A 13,593-nucleotide genomic window follows, 5' to 3' on the forward strand; every position below is an offset into this window, starting at 1 on the left:
ATTTTTAAGTTAGTGTTATTTAACTTGAATAATGACTGTGTTTAACAACCAGCTCACAAAATCCCGGAGATTCAGTGACCGACTCTCGGAAGCTTACCGCTAAGGAAGAGCTTTGGGAGCACAAGCTGCCCGGGGCCCATGGGGTCATCTTTCCTGTCTGCCCCCTGTTCTCCCAGTATCCTGACACCTCACGAGGTCAGCCTGCCCTTCCAGCGGCTGTGTGGGCCTCTGTATTGTCTGTCCTCACGTGCAGTTGGACGTCCCTCATTTTCCATGTCACCAGCTGGTCCCTCACCAGCTTTCATCTCAGAGCATTAAACCAGAACACAGTGACTCCGTGCAGGGCGATGCTGCAGCCCCTGGCTGACCACACGCTCGTTCACTCAAACAGTCACCGGGTTTTGTGTCCGGGTTTTGTCCGGGCTGTGAGCACTGGTGACTGTGGGCACAGGCTTGAGGCCAGGAAGGGTTTGCCACTCCCTGGGAAGGGGCAAGGTCTGGAGACTCACAGGGTGAGGCATGAGCTGCCCCCGAAGAGGGCCCTTGTCATCGGCCACACAAGGCCCCCTGTTTGATTTGCAAGTCTCCAGATTTTACATAAGAATCAGGGTTTCTAGCTTTTCTAAAACGGCTGGGCCCCACCCCTCACCCTCAAGGCCTCTCCCTGAGGGTCCTGGCCTGCTGGACTGCTCTAAATCCTGACCTGGCAATGGTTACACATGTGCATGCTGATGTAAAAATCCATCCAGCTGCGTTCTGAAGATTTGTGCACCAGACTCAACTCAGAGAGTCAAACACGGAAATAGGAAGAAGGGGGAAAGGGCAAAGCCTCGGGGTGGGCCGGGCTGCCTGGCTTCAGACCACCATGGATATGTGCCTAACCTGCAGAGCCCCCACTTCCTTGGGGCCATAACAGGACCTGCTTCATAGCAGGGTTCAATGTGGTGACTGGCCCTTGGTCTGACTGGGGCACCAGAGGGGCAGGGGTGACAGGAGACGCTCTGCTGGGACAGAAGGAGGGTAGGGGTGGGGAGTGGAGGAAGGTCTCGCCTAGAGGCTGAGCTGTAAGGCCTAAGCCCTTTTCCTCCTCACTCTGTCCCTCTCCTAGGGGATGGGTTTGCGGACTGAAGTACTCAGGTGCCTCAAAAATTAGGTGTGCAGCCCAGACACCCCACCCTGAGCTCAGTCATCCAGGACATCTTTGAGCACCAGACCGCCCCCAACCTCTGACATCTGGGATGTGGGTTCCAGTCCCAACCAGGGATTTGCACCCAGGGAGAGCTCAGTGAGTACCTGTGGGACAGATGCACAGGTGGCTAACGCACACTCACAGGCACACTCACAGGCATGTTCACACTGGCATTTAGGGTTCCCAAGAGCCAGGCGCTCCTCCAAGAGCATGACACCTGTTCCACCTTTAATCCTCCCAGCATTTGGAAGGTGGAGCATCGTCATCCCATGTTATCGGTGGGGAGCCTGAGGTCTCCAAGTTAGTTGACTTTGCCGAGGTCACAGAGCTGGGGGGAGGCAGGGTGGCATTCTCACCCACTGTGTAGTGGCAAAGGTGGAGAGTTCTGTGCTGGGTTCTTCCATTTCCAGGCCATTACTCCCTCCCTCCCCCGACACAGGTGTGCAGACTTCCAGGTGGTAGCTGGCTGCGGAACAAGGAGTTCAGACAGTCTGCTTTAGAGCAGCAAATCTCACCACCTTCCACACACTCAGCAAGCACACCCTGAGCACTCAGAGGCGAAGTGAAGCTCTGGCCATGAAAAAGCTGTACCACCCGACGTCACGGAGTTTGTGGTTAGGAGACAGTGAGACGTGCCTCTGCGAGGTCACGGATGAAATGGGGTGCTGCAGGGGATCTGGGTCAGCGGGTGCTCAAGGAAGGCCTTCCTGAGAAAACTTTAGGCTAAGTGAGACTCAGGGATGAGGAAGTTCTGGGATAAGAGCTATGAAGACAGAGGCCAGAGCCTGTGCAAAGGCCCTGTGGTTGGTCAGAATGAGCGTTGAGGACACAGTGGGAGTGCAACAAGAGATGCAGAGAGGGGTGGGACCAGGCCTCTGGGAAAGCCTGCTCCACCAATGGGGGGAGATGGTCGGGATCAAATCTCCATGAGCCTCCTCCACCAGTGGGGAGAGGTGGGTGGTGGACTGCCTCCTGGTTAGAGGACTCTAGGGCAAATGGGGTCTCCAAAGCCCATCCCTCCCTATGACAACAAAGGGTGGGTTTGCTGTAGAGGGTTTCAAGGGTGGGGGTGGCAGGAAGGGAGCCACGCCTGGAAGAATCCCGGTGGAGGAGGGGCTGGGCACCCTGAGTGGGTGTGAAAGGGTGGGGCCTAGAGGGAACTACCTGTGGGCAGTGGCTGAGGAGGTGGGGAGGATAGCCCGTCTGGTGGCCCTGGACAGCAGCCTGGGGCCCTGTCGGGGGTTGATGTCCAGGCCACAGTCTGGCCAGGGCCTCCTGGAGCAGGTCAGTGCCTCGTCACTCTCAACTCGCTTTTCAGAGACCACAAAAGCACTTGACATCCAGAAAACAGTGGCTTTATATTCTCAAGCCCGTGTCTCACAGGCTAACTATCAAGGCTAGCTGGTCAGACCTTTGCCTTTCAACCTATGGGCAACTGATTGCAGTTTTCGTTCATTCACTCCTGAACCCAGCCTGAGGCCAGCACCAGCCAGTGAGCAACTAGGGTTGGCCAAGTCCCAGAGGCCTCATCTTCCTGGAGGTGTCCAGGGCCCCTGAGGCAGGGAGCAGGGAGTCCTGTGCTTGGATTAAACGCTCTTTGCTAGCCCTCTGTGGAGATTCTGTTGGGAGAGGCACCGTTGATCAGTGTCCCTCCAGGGTTCTGGGGTCAGATGCATGTATGTGTCAAGTGTGACAGTTTACACGCAGGTGCTGCTGTGGTCAGACAGCTGTGTGTGGGTGTGGCCATAGGCCCACAGGTGTGTCACTTCCCCAGGTGCTGCTGTGGTCGGCCAACAAGGTGTTTGAGGAGCTGACAGACATTGAGAGGCAGTTCCACAAGGCCTTCTACACCGTGCGGGCCTATCTGAACTGTGACCGATACTCAGTGGGCCTCCTGGACATGACCAAGGAGAAGGTGAAGCCTCAGTGCCCCACAGTCCTCCTGGCCAACTTTGTCTGCCCCATGCCGACTCGGTGACTCAGTCTCTTCTCTCCTCTGTCCAGGAATTCTTTGATGTGTGGCCTGTGCTGATGGGAGAAGCCCAGCCGTACTCAGGCCCGCGTACCCCTGACGGCCGGGTAAGTCATGATACAGGCAGGCTCTGCCCGCACACTCCGGTTTTCCTGACCTCAGCTCCAGCGGTGGAAGGGGCCTGTCCCAGCCCTACCCAGGGTGGGAGAGGGAGGGCTGGGGGAAGGGTGTGGAGAGGCAAGGATCATGGTTGTGGGCTTGCAGGCCTCCGAGTGCCATCTCCACAACTCCAGCCTGCAGGTCCTCCCCGGGCCAGGGGACAGGGCTGGTCTCCTGACAAATGTGGTCAGCCTGGCTGCAATGACCAGCATCTGTTGTGACTGGCCAGACCTCCCACTGCACTATTCTTAAATCACTGTAACATCTCCCCAAGTGGAGCCACATGTGTGTGCATGTGTGTGTGAGCAGGTAGGAACCCGGGCAGATACCCCTGCTCCTTGTGCATCCAGCCGGGGACACGCTTCAAAGCCCAGCCCCACCCCAGTCCCCTCACCTGTCAGGTAGGAGTGATAGCAGGACAGCACAGGGACTCCATGGTCCCATGCACCCAGTATGCACAGGAGTCTCTGCACAAGGCCTGGACGTGACCATGACTTGCCATAGTTGTGTGTGTGTGTGTGTGTGTGTGTGTGTGTGACAACTGTCCAGGCCTGGTGGGCTGCGTGTGTCTGTGTGAAGGCGCATGGGGTCCAGCGGGTGTGCGGGCTTGAGTAGGACACCGATGGAGGGAAGACACATATAAACCAGAGTGGCAACTGTGTGTCCCACACGAGTCAGTGACGGTGCATGTATGTCCATCACGTGCATGCCTGTTGTAATTATGTGGGTGTACGTGGTGTGTCATGTGGGGGTGTGTGTCCAGGGTGGTTCCTCTCACCTTGATTGGGGAACCCCTCACGCTTGCTGTGGTCTGTTTCTCAGGAAATCCTCTTCTACAAAGTCATTGACTACATCCTCCACGGCAAGGAAGACATCAAAGTCATCCCGTGAGTGCCGGGGTTTTAGGAGAAGAATCACCGGGGGGCAGGACTACCCCGGGGCTATGCTGGGCTGGCCTGAGGACGTGTCATGGTGTAGTCAGCAGCCCCTGGCTCCACCCTGCACACCGGGACGAGGCAGAAGGTGGTGGGGATGGGGGCAGACTCATAGGTCTGGGAGAGGATGAGTCTGGGGAGGTTGCAGTGAGGAGGGCTGAAGCCCCGTGGATGGACATCCAGGGCATCAGGTGAGCTGTCCAGGTGGCCCTGTCAGTAGCAACTGACCTTTGAGGCCACTGGGGTCTCATCTTGTCTCACCCAGCCACCCCCGGAAGGGGAGGCCTCACCCTGAACACCCAGTGGGCCTGGGCAGGAGGGGACATCCCACCTGTGGGCAGCAAAGCGGGGGGAGTGGGGCAGCACTCAACCAAGAGAGGCCAAGATGGCAGCTGGTCATTTGCAGCCCTACAGCCACATGGCCATGTGTCCCCCTGACTCCATAAGGCTGTCAGGGTCCCACTCCACAGGCCCTGGCCCGCAGAGATGAAGCACGTGGCCCCCAGTAGGGGAGGGGTTCCTGCTGGGAGGGGCCTCAGCATGGGCAGAGAAAATGGAGCGAGGCAGCTCAGATACCCTCAAACCACATCCCCCGCCTCCCCTCACCCTCTTCAAGTCCATGCCAGCCTCCCACAACTCAGCAGGCTTCTCTGCCCCACCCGGAGCTCAGAGAAGAGTCGGCAAGAACACACAATGGAGCATCTGGTTCGTCTGACTTCTGCTTCTCTCCCCGCAGCTCACCCCCGGCCGACCACTGGGCCCTGGTCAGTGGCCTTCCAACCTACGTGGCAGAAAGTGGCTTTGTGAGTCCCCTGAGCCCCTCACCTGGTCCCTGGCACCCTGGCCCTTCCCACCGGCCTGTGTCCCCGGCTCCATCTGCTCAGAAGCTCGTCAGCTTGGACAGTCCATTTTAGAATCACACTGTGCATTTGGCTGCTGCAGGTGTAATTGCTTTTCTGATCTTTTTTCAGATCTGTAACATTATGAATGCCCCGGCTGATGAAATGTTCAAATTTCAGGTATCTGTCTATTCATTACTAGAACGTGTACTGTGCTTAGGAGAGAAGGTGTTGTGGTTCAGAAACGATGAACTAAATTCACTTTTGCTACCTAAGAAACAACCTCAAACTCTGAGGCTGAGGGCAGCAAACACGTGCTCTGTGCACACGGGTCTGCGGGCTGGCCGGGCGCGGCTGCACCTGGCAAGGGCTCACGTCTGCTCTGCCCACACGTCTGCTTCACTCGAGGCCGCATGATCAGGGCGAGCTCCTTTATGAAGGAGGCCTCGGTCAAGTGGACCAGCGGACATGAGCTTTGTCTCTAAGAGCCTCCTCTGGGAACTGGCCAGGCCTTGGGGGTGTGAGATAGATACAGCTGCCAGACCGGCGGGGCCCAGTCGAGGGGGGCCAGGCCCGTTGCCAACAACAATTAGGAATTTGGCAGCAGAGCAGTCAGCCAAGCGGAGGGCCTCCCAGGAGAGGACCCTGTGTGGCCACAGCACTCACACAGGGAAGCCGCCCTGCTGAGACAGCCTCCGCTTCCTCAGGGGAACACTTCACCACACTCGCTCATGTACGTAAAGTTCTGCACGGTGGGGCCAACAGACAGGAACAGTGACCCAGGCCCCGCAGCTTGAGGGCAGAAGACCCAAGGTTCCCACTCCCTGGGCAGCAGACCCAGCTGGCCGGACCAGAGCAGCAGTCAGCTCTGGACATTCTCCCTACAGGAAGGGCCTCTGGACGACTCTGGGTGGGTTATCAAGAATGTCCTCTCCATGCCCATCGTCAACAAGAAGGAGGAGATAGTGGGGGTCGCCACATTTTACAACCGGAAAGACGGGAAGCCCTTCGACGAGCAGGATGAGGTCCTGATGGAGGTAAACACCTGTCACAGGTGGGGCTCTGGAGGTGACACCAGTGTGGTGGGGGGACACGGCCACACAGGGCCCTGCCTGCCATCTGCTCTGGGCCCTGACCCAGCATGAGGCCCAAGGAGAGTGGGGACAAGGCAGGCCTGTAAGGTCCCATCCTGGAAGCCACTGAAGACCCCTTCAGGAGCTCTCTGCACAGGAGGGCATGCCTGGGGCCCTGCCCACAGGAGGAGCTCAGGGTGGGGGTGATGCTGTGCCCCGTCTGCAGTCTCTCACGCAGTTCCTGGGCTGGTCAGTGCTGAACACGGACACCTACGACAAGATGAACAAGCTGGAGAACCGCAAGGACATCGCCCAGGACATGGTTCTGTACCACGTGAGATGCGACAAGGATGAGATCCAGTCGATCCTGGTATCACCAGCACCCCTGTGGGAGGCAGGGTGTCCCAGTAGTCAGGGCACATCCTGCACTGGCTGGCGTCTGTCCTAGAGTCCCACACACTGTGCACGGTGGGGGCGTCCCTCCCCTGTGCCTCTAGTCCCCTAGCTGTGAGTAGGGGGTGACCACAGCCCTCTGGTCATGGCATGTGAGGACCCCAGCACCACTGTCCAGGAGGAGACTGAACAGAGTGGGAGAGGCAAGGACAGGCAGGAAGCGTGAGCTGGCTCACGTGCACCATCACCCCATCACCCACCTCTGCAACCGGAGGCTCCGGCTGGGGCTTCCCAAGGCTCCCGCTCTTCTTTAGTGCCAGATGTCACTTTGTCCCACAGTCACCAGGGCAATAGGTGACACCGTCACTCTGTCTATCACACATCTGTGTTCTCTCCTAGCCAACAAGAGAACGCCTGGGGAAGGAGCCTGCTGACTGTGAGGAGGATGAGCTGGGGAAAATCTTGGTCAGAATCTGACCCCGCCCCTCAGGTGGAGGCGGGAGGAGCCTGAGGGTGGGGGGAGACGTCTCCACACCCAGGAGGCTGGAGGAAGCCTGGGCGCAGAGTGTGGCCTTGTGGTATTTGCTGCTGTCTGTGCATCGTGAGTGCCCGTGTCTGTGTGTGTGTGTCTTTCTGTGTGCCTGTGTGCGCACACGGCCTCGTCTGTCTCTGTGCATGCCTGTGTATCCCAGTGTGCACATCTTTGCATTTGTTTCCCTGACAACATCACTGTGTCTGCCCAGCCAGGCAAGTTCTTGTTGGGCCACAGGTGGGAGGAGAGGGGAGGAAAGGGGCTGAGCCAGCAGAGGAGGTAAGTGCCCTTGGCTACAGGCCAGATGTCACCAGACACTGGGTCCTGGGAGAATAGAGGGGGAACAAGTGGGCTTCGGTGGGCCTGCCTCCCGCAGCCCCACAATCCCTCCCACAGAAGGAAGTGCTGCCGGGGCCCACCAAGTTTGACATCTACGAGTTCCACTTCTCTGATCTGGAGTGCACGGAGCTAGAGCTGGTCAAATGCGGCATCCAGATGTACTATGAGCTAGGCGTGGTTCGCAAGTTCCAGATTCCTCAGGAGGTGAGGGGTCGTGATCAGGGTCCCAGATGCACCAGCTGGTGGGGGAAATGTGTTCAGGGGACCCAGGTCTCACCAGAAGTTTGAAGGCAAGCATGTTCATTATGGAATGGACAGTGTAGGCAGGTAAAATGTACATAGTGAGTATGCCTGGGGTACATGACTGGAGGGACGGATGGATGGGAAGCTTGATGAATAGGTGCTCCAGGCAGTTTGATCAAGTGCATCACTGGGCATCAGTGGGTGTTTGGTGTGGGATGAAGAGGAAACAGGAGCAGCCCCTCACCTGTGGGGAAAGCAACAGCATCCTCCAGGTGTGAACACAGAGGGCCCCTCAGAGATGGTCCCAGGGAGGAGGGGACCACCTTCCCAGCTCTGCCCACAGCCCTGCCACTTGCCTGTGGTTTTCCAGCTTCTGCCCTGCATCCCCCTCCACACCTCAGGGAGCATCAGCTTCCCCACCACCTAAGGGAAGGAGCTGTCTTCCTGATGCCCCCTGAGAACAAGTGCAGCAGGCTGGAATTTTCTAAAGAAACTTTATGGAAAACTAAGGGGAAAGAAATTATAGAAAATATTAACAGAATTTCTTTAAATTTCCAAATAATTTCCTGGCCCTAAAAAAACAGTGTAATTAATAAGAGGCTCCCTTTGATCTCCAGAGACAACTGCCCTGCAGAAAAACGTCCACCCCTCCTGCCACCTCTTGGTCTCTGGACCTTCAGCCACCATCTCCTGTCCCCATCCCTGTGCCAGGTGCCCACACATTCTGCCCTATTCAGATACCCAGGCCTGAAATGGACCTTTTCTTCTAAACTATCTAGCCCCTTGCCTGGAGTCCTCTTCCCAGGGGCTTGGCAATGTCCTGTGAATGCCAGAGCTGTTATTAGCTTTGGCTCTGCCCACCCCAGCTGCCTGCCACCCCTCGTCCATCCTCAGGTGCCACCCGCAAAGGTGGCTGGAGGCCAGTGGTGAATCACTGGGACAGGGAGAGTCGAAGGGAAAGGGGATGGGATGTGGGGTGGCAGGCGAGCAGGCCTTTCACACAGCTGTCAGCTATGAATGCATTGGTGGGAGTCGGCGCTCAGTGCCCAGAGCTGGCTCCTCCTGGCTCCCTCAGGTCCTGGTGCGGTTCCTGTTCTCCGTGAGCAAAGGGTACCGGAGAATCACCTACCACAACTGGCGCCACGGCTTCAACGTGGCCCAGACGATGTTCACCCTGCTCATGGTGCGTGAACTAGGCAGGGGGCAGAGCACGCCTCCTTCTGATCAGGGTTGTGAAGACCCTCCTGGTTCATAAGGACAGTGCCCAGGGTGCCTGGAGGTGGGGGCTCCTCCATGTGGGAGGTGTGGGCCTTCAAGGGTAGAGGGGTGGATGACACAACATTGTAAAATAACTGTAACTCAACAAGAAAATGTTAAGAAAAAAAAAAGGGTAGGGGGTGGAGGAGGCAGACACTCCTCCTACTGTCGCACACCCCCGCCCAGGAAGAGGGTGACCAGCACTGGAAGCTGGGGAGGGGCAGCGGGGCCAGGCCCACCCTGCCTGCCCCACCCCCAGAGCAGGGAAGGAAGCAGGGCGAGGGTGCTGGCCAGGCAGCAGGATCTGGGCACCTGTCTCTGCAGACAGGCAAACTGAAGAGCTACTACACAGACCTGGAGGCCTTTGCAATGGTAACCGCCGGCCTGTGCCACGACATCGACCACCGGGGCACCAACAACCTGTACCAGATGAAGTAGGCGTGCGCCCTGGAACCCCCACATAGCTGTCAAGTGATTTAGTTGGAGCATCGCCAGGGAGGGGCCTGGCTGTAGACTGGGCTTGGGAAAGCCATCTGCTTGGGAGGGGCTGCAGCATCCAGGGGGTCCTTCCCCACGGAGGGGGCAGGGCAGATGCCCGCTTCAGGGCTTCTGACCACGACTTGTTTCTCATAAAACCTCTGTACCAGATCCCAGAACCCTTTAGCCAAGCTCCACGGCTCCTCGATTTTGGAGCGACATCACCTAGAGTTCGGGAAGTTCCTGCTCTCTGAGGAGGTTCGTGTTGTCCCTTTATACACTGGAGGTATTTCCTGGTCAGCTGACCCTCGCCAACACTCCTGGAGCTCCCCAGGCCAGCGTCCACACCACAGACTGTCCAGAGAGCAGATGTTCTGACCTGTGTGGGAGGCCCCAGTGAGGCTGGAGAAGGGACGCAGGCTTGGCGGCAGTGAGGCCATGGGTTCTGCCTGGTGATTCCAATTTGGAACTGCCCCCACCGCGGGGTGGGACGGAGGGGGTTAGGGGCCCTCCCGCCACGATGTGGGTCCACCTGGGTCTGGTGCCCGTGATCCTTGGGTATAAGACGGAAGACCTCCAGGACGTGGAGGAGGGAGGGGAGGGCGAAGGGGCTGCCGGGCCACATCTGTAACCCGAGGCCCTCCCGCAGAGCCTTAACATCTACCAGAATCTGAACCGGCGGCAGCACGAGCACGTAATCCACCTAATGGACATCGCCATCATCGCCACGGATCTGGCGCTCTACTTCAAGTGGGTGCGGCCGCCGCCTGTCCTCAGGGGGCCCCTGGGTAGGGCCCGTGGGGAGGGAGCCTGGCTGGAGAGGGCCGCACCTCCCGGCAGCCGCGCGCGCCCCGCGCCCGCCCCGCGCCCCACAAGGCCTGGAATCCCCGCCTGGGTTCCTCTCCTAGAAGGGTGGGCGGCGTTAAGATCAAGGCAGACGCGTGGGGGCGAGGGGGCGGCGATCGACTCCCTCCCTTTGTCCTTGGGGTTCAGGAAGAGGACAATGTTCCAGAAGATTGTGGATGAGTCCAAGAACTACGAGGACCGAAAGAGCTGGGTGGAGTACCTCTCCCTGGAGACGACGCGGAAGGAGATAGTCATGTGAGCCGCAGGGCAACGTCTCCGCCCCTCCACCGCTGGTTAATCCTGTAGACCTCACCCCCAACCCCGCAGGACTAGGAGACCCAACGCCACGCCCCCCGCCCCGCCCCTGACGTTCCAAAGCAAAAACAGCTGATTTCTTGACAGCTTCCGTGCCTCAGACAAACGCGCTGCCTCACCTGCTCTCCTCTGGCGGAGGCAGCAGGATTTGCGGTCAGACAGGCCGTGTTCAGTTTGTGGCCTTTAGCAATAGCTTGCTCACGTTAGGAGCTTCCATTCCTGTATCTGCCAAGTGGAGATTCAGAACTACATCCTCCCCCAGGCCTGTCCCAGAGATCTAACAAGGAAATATGTGTAAAGCACCAGCACTTAAAAGCCCCCAATAAAAACTTGCAAGAGGGAGGGATGAGGAGGCCGGGAGCATGGGGAGAGAGCTGCAGTGGTGTGCAAGGTAGGACCGTCCACTACTGGAAGTCACTGGGGCTTGGACTTGTGCCCACGGTCACTGGACCTCACTGGGTGGAGGCGAGGGAGGGAGGCCAGTGTTGGTGTGCCTGGAGCTCCATTTGCCCACAGGGCCATGATGATGACGGCGTGTGACCTGTCTGCCATCACCAAGCCCTGGGAAGTCCAGAGCAAGGTCAGAGCCACACGGGGCCCAGTGCTCATGGGGTTGCATCTGGGTGGAGCCTGGAATGGGGGACAGACCCAGTCATCTGAGAGTAGTGCTGCTGGCGGCTTCCCAGCTCGGGGGCCAACCAGTGCCGCCACGGAGGAAGGGGCTTCTGCATTCCAGTGTGCCAGCCCAGCCTGAATAGTAGGGCCACCAGAGTCTGGGATGGAGAAGACCGAGGGGGCACGGGCCTCCTGGCAGGATCTCAGGACAACATCTGACCAGGCACTGAATTCTACAGGATGAATGCCTTTTGTGTGCACTGCAGGTGGCCCTTCTGGTAGCGGCTGAGTTCTGGGAACAAGGAGACTTAGAGAGGACGGTCCTGGACCAGCAGCCCATTGTGAGTGTGGACTCCAGGATCCACCACACCCATCATGGTCACTGGGAGCTCCAGGCCCAGCTCTGGGCAGACAGGGGCCCCCAGGGGTCCTGGGGCCTAAATTTCACTGCGTAGGGTCATGTGAGAGGAGCCTGGTGAGAATTTAGTGGGCCCAGGATCTGGGTAAAGTTGCGGAAAGTAGGGATTGGGTAAAGCTGCGATGGCGGCACAGAGGCAGAAAGCTGTTGCTGAAGCTGCAGAACCAGGCTGCGGCTCATTACCAGAGGCCTCTGTGGGCCCAGGCAGCTCTGCGGTGAGCCCCTGCCACGTCATGAGCAGCTCTAGGAAGGCTAGGGCAGGGCAGGCCTGGCCCGTGGGGATAGTGCCAGGCCAGAGAAAGCTGGTGGCTGGAGTTCAGGGTTCACACCCTGAATGTGTCTGTGGCTGGAAGGGGGAGGTGGAGAGGAGGCAGGGAGCACGGGGGAAGGCCAGAGTAGTGTGGACAGTAGGAGTGTCCAATACTGGAGGGACACTGGGGCTTGGACCTGTGCCCTTGTGGTCACTGGACCTCACAGAGGTGGAGGGGAAGGAAGGAGGCCAGTCTGTGTGTGCCTGGAGTTCCATCTGCCTGCAGCGCCATTATGATGCCAGGGCCTTCAGGTCAGCAATGTGGGATCAGGAATCCGTTGGTAGACTGAAGTTGTACCTGCATAGGTACCAGGCAACAAGGACACAAGCAATGCCCAAGAATGTGCAGAAGACATGGAGAGAGGTTTTGTCTCACAAGCCAACTCCAGCCACTGAAGAGCTGTCTGAGCACGGGGCTGGGAGGGCTCTGGGCCAGGTGCAGACTGCAGGAAAGGGTGCCCCAACAAACTAGCAAAGTCTCTTGGGGTAAGGACAGGCAGCCTGTTTGTCCGCTCCGGGCCAGGGCCTCTAGGATCCTGCATGGATCCGCGCGGCACGCTGAGCACGGTGGGCAACTGTGAGGAAAAGACTGCCAGGAGGCAGCCCATGGGGGTCCAGAGTCTGTGGACACTAAGGACAGCTCCTCCAAGCGCATCTAGGGTTCGCCCCTCAGGAGTCAGGGCCAGGTCTTGGATCAGCACCATGGATAGCTCGCTGGGGAAGCTAGAGGAAGGGGCAAGTGAGCTCTCCACGGTTGAGGGGAGGGGGTATTGACAGTGCTTCAGCCCAGCACTCCCCAGGACACTGCCCCAGAGCAGGGGCCGCTGGCTTGGAGGGGAGTGGAGCGTCCTGGCTCTCCCTTCTAAAGCAAGCTGGGCCCATAGGCAGTGCTCATTCTGTCTCCATGGACAAGTTCATCGAGCTCAGGTGGGGCTGAGTCTGGGGGTCTCTGGGAGGTGCCGGGCACACCCACCATTCAGTGCCTCACAGTGCCCCTGCTCCCCTACAAGCCTATGATGGACCGGAACAAGGCGGCCGAGCTCCCCAAACTGCAGGTCGGCTTCATCGACTTTGTGTGCACGTTCGTGTACAAGGTGAGCAGGGCGGTCCTGGGCTGCTTGGGTTTGCCAAAGATGGGGTGCTGGTGTGGGGCTCCCATACTCCTTGCATCTGCACTTAACTTCTGAAATCCTCAGTGTCACCCCCAAGGGGGCCCCTTCCCTCTACCTCACCCCGTCAATTCCTCAGAAGCACCACGAGCTTTCCCACCCAGCTTTCTCCCTCCTGGAATGTCCTGCTCACCTTGAGGTCTTACCTAAAACCTCCTTTCCAGAACCCACCTTAGGGCACTGCGGTGCATTTGTCCAGTGTCTAAACACTGGGAGGAGGGGGGTGGTCCACTGTCACCAGCTTAGTGTGTCAGGCCCAGCAAACACCTGGACACATCTGAGTGACAGTGGGACATGTGCCAAGGACCTGGAGCAGGTGCTGTGACATCAGCTCCAGGGACTGGCCAGGGAGTTAGGGGGCAGAGCCCTCCTGAGTGACACCTACCACCACATCACAAGCTCCACCCCGGCTGTTCGCTGCAGTCTCAGGGCAGACCCCACACTCCAAGGAGGAAGTTGTCTGGTTCTGAGTGAAGTCACTCCTGACTGGCCCTGTCCCACTCCCCACCTCA

General features: G+C 58.5%; 1 protein-coding gene across 2 annotated transcripts in view; it reads left to right on the top strand.

The window, feature by feature from the left end:
* The window catches only part of PDE6B (phosphodiesterase 6B), a 29,711-nt gene that overhangs the window by 13,362 nt on the left and 2,756 nt on the right, over positions 1 to 13,593 (top strand). Inside the window, exons 4-20 of one of the 2 annotated variants that reach the window (XM_032491679.1) lie at positions 2,964 to 3,104; positions 3,194 to 3,268; positions 4,143 to 4,207; positions 4,992 to 5,058; positions 5,227 to 5,274; positions 5,982 to 6,131; positions 6,394 to 6,537; positions 6,960 to 7,025; positions 7,489 to 7,635; positions 8,750 to 8,857; positions 9,256 to 9,365; positions 9,579 to 9,666; positions 10,058 to 10,158; positions 10,402 to 10,509; positions 11,086 to 11,149; positions 11,451 to 11,525; positions 12,923 to 13,006. In XM_032491679.1, the coding sequence (XP_032347570.1) occupies positions 2,964 to 3,104; positions 3,194 to 3,268; positions 4,143 to 4,207; positions 4,992 to 5,058; positions 5,227 to 5,274; positions 5,982 to 6,131; positions 6,394 to 6,537; positions 6,960 to 7,025; positions 7,489 to 7,635; positions 8,750 to 8,857; positions 9,256 to 9,365; positions 9,579 to 9,666; positions 10,058 to 10,158; positions 10,402 to 10,509; positions 11,086 to 11,149; positions 11,451 to 11,525; positions 12,923 to 13,006 (1,641 nt within the window). Of the gene's footprint in view, positions 1 to 2,963; positions 3,105 to 3,193; positions 3,269 to 4,142; positions 4,208 to 4,991; positions 5,059 to 5,226; positions 5,275 to 5,981; positions 6,132 to 6,393; positions 6,538 to 6,959; positions 7,026 to 7,488; positions 7,636 to 8,749; positions 8,858 to 9,255; positions 9,366 to 9,578; positions 9,667 to 10,057; positions 10,159 to 10,401; positions 10,510 to 11,085; positions 11,150 to 11,450; positions 11,526 to 12,922; positions 13,007 to 13,593 lie in introns of those variants that run through there. The other variant, XM_032491683.1, reaches the window with a different exon arrangement.

This window comes from Camelus ferus, chromosome 2 (assembly GCF_009834535.1).
Source record: "Camelus ferus isolate YT-003-E chromosome 2, BCGSAC_Cfer_1.0, whole genome shotgun sequence".
Classification (NCBI taxonomy): domain Eukaryota; kingdom Metazoa; phylum Chordata; class Mammalia; order Artiodactyla; family Camelidae; genus Camelus; species Camelus ferus.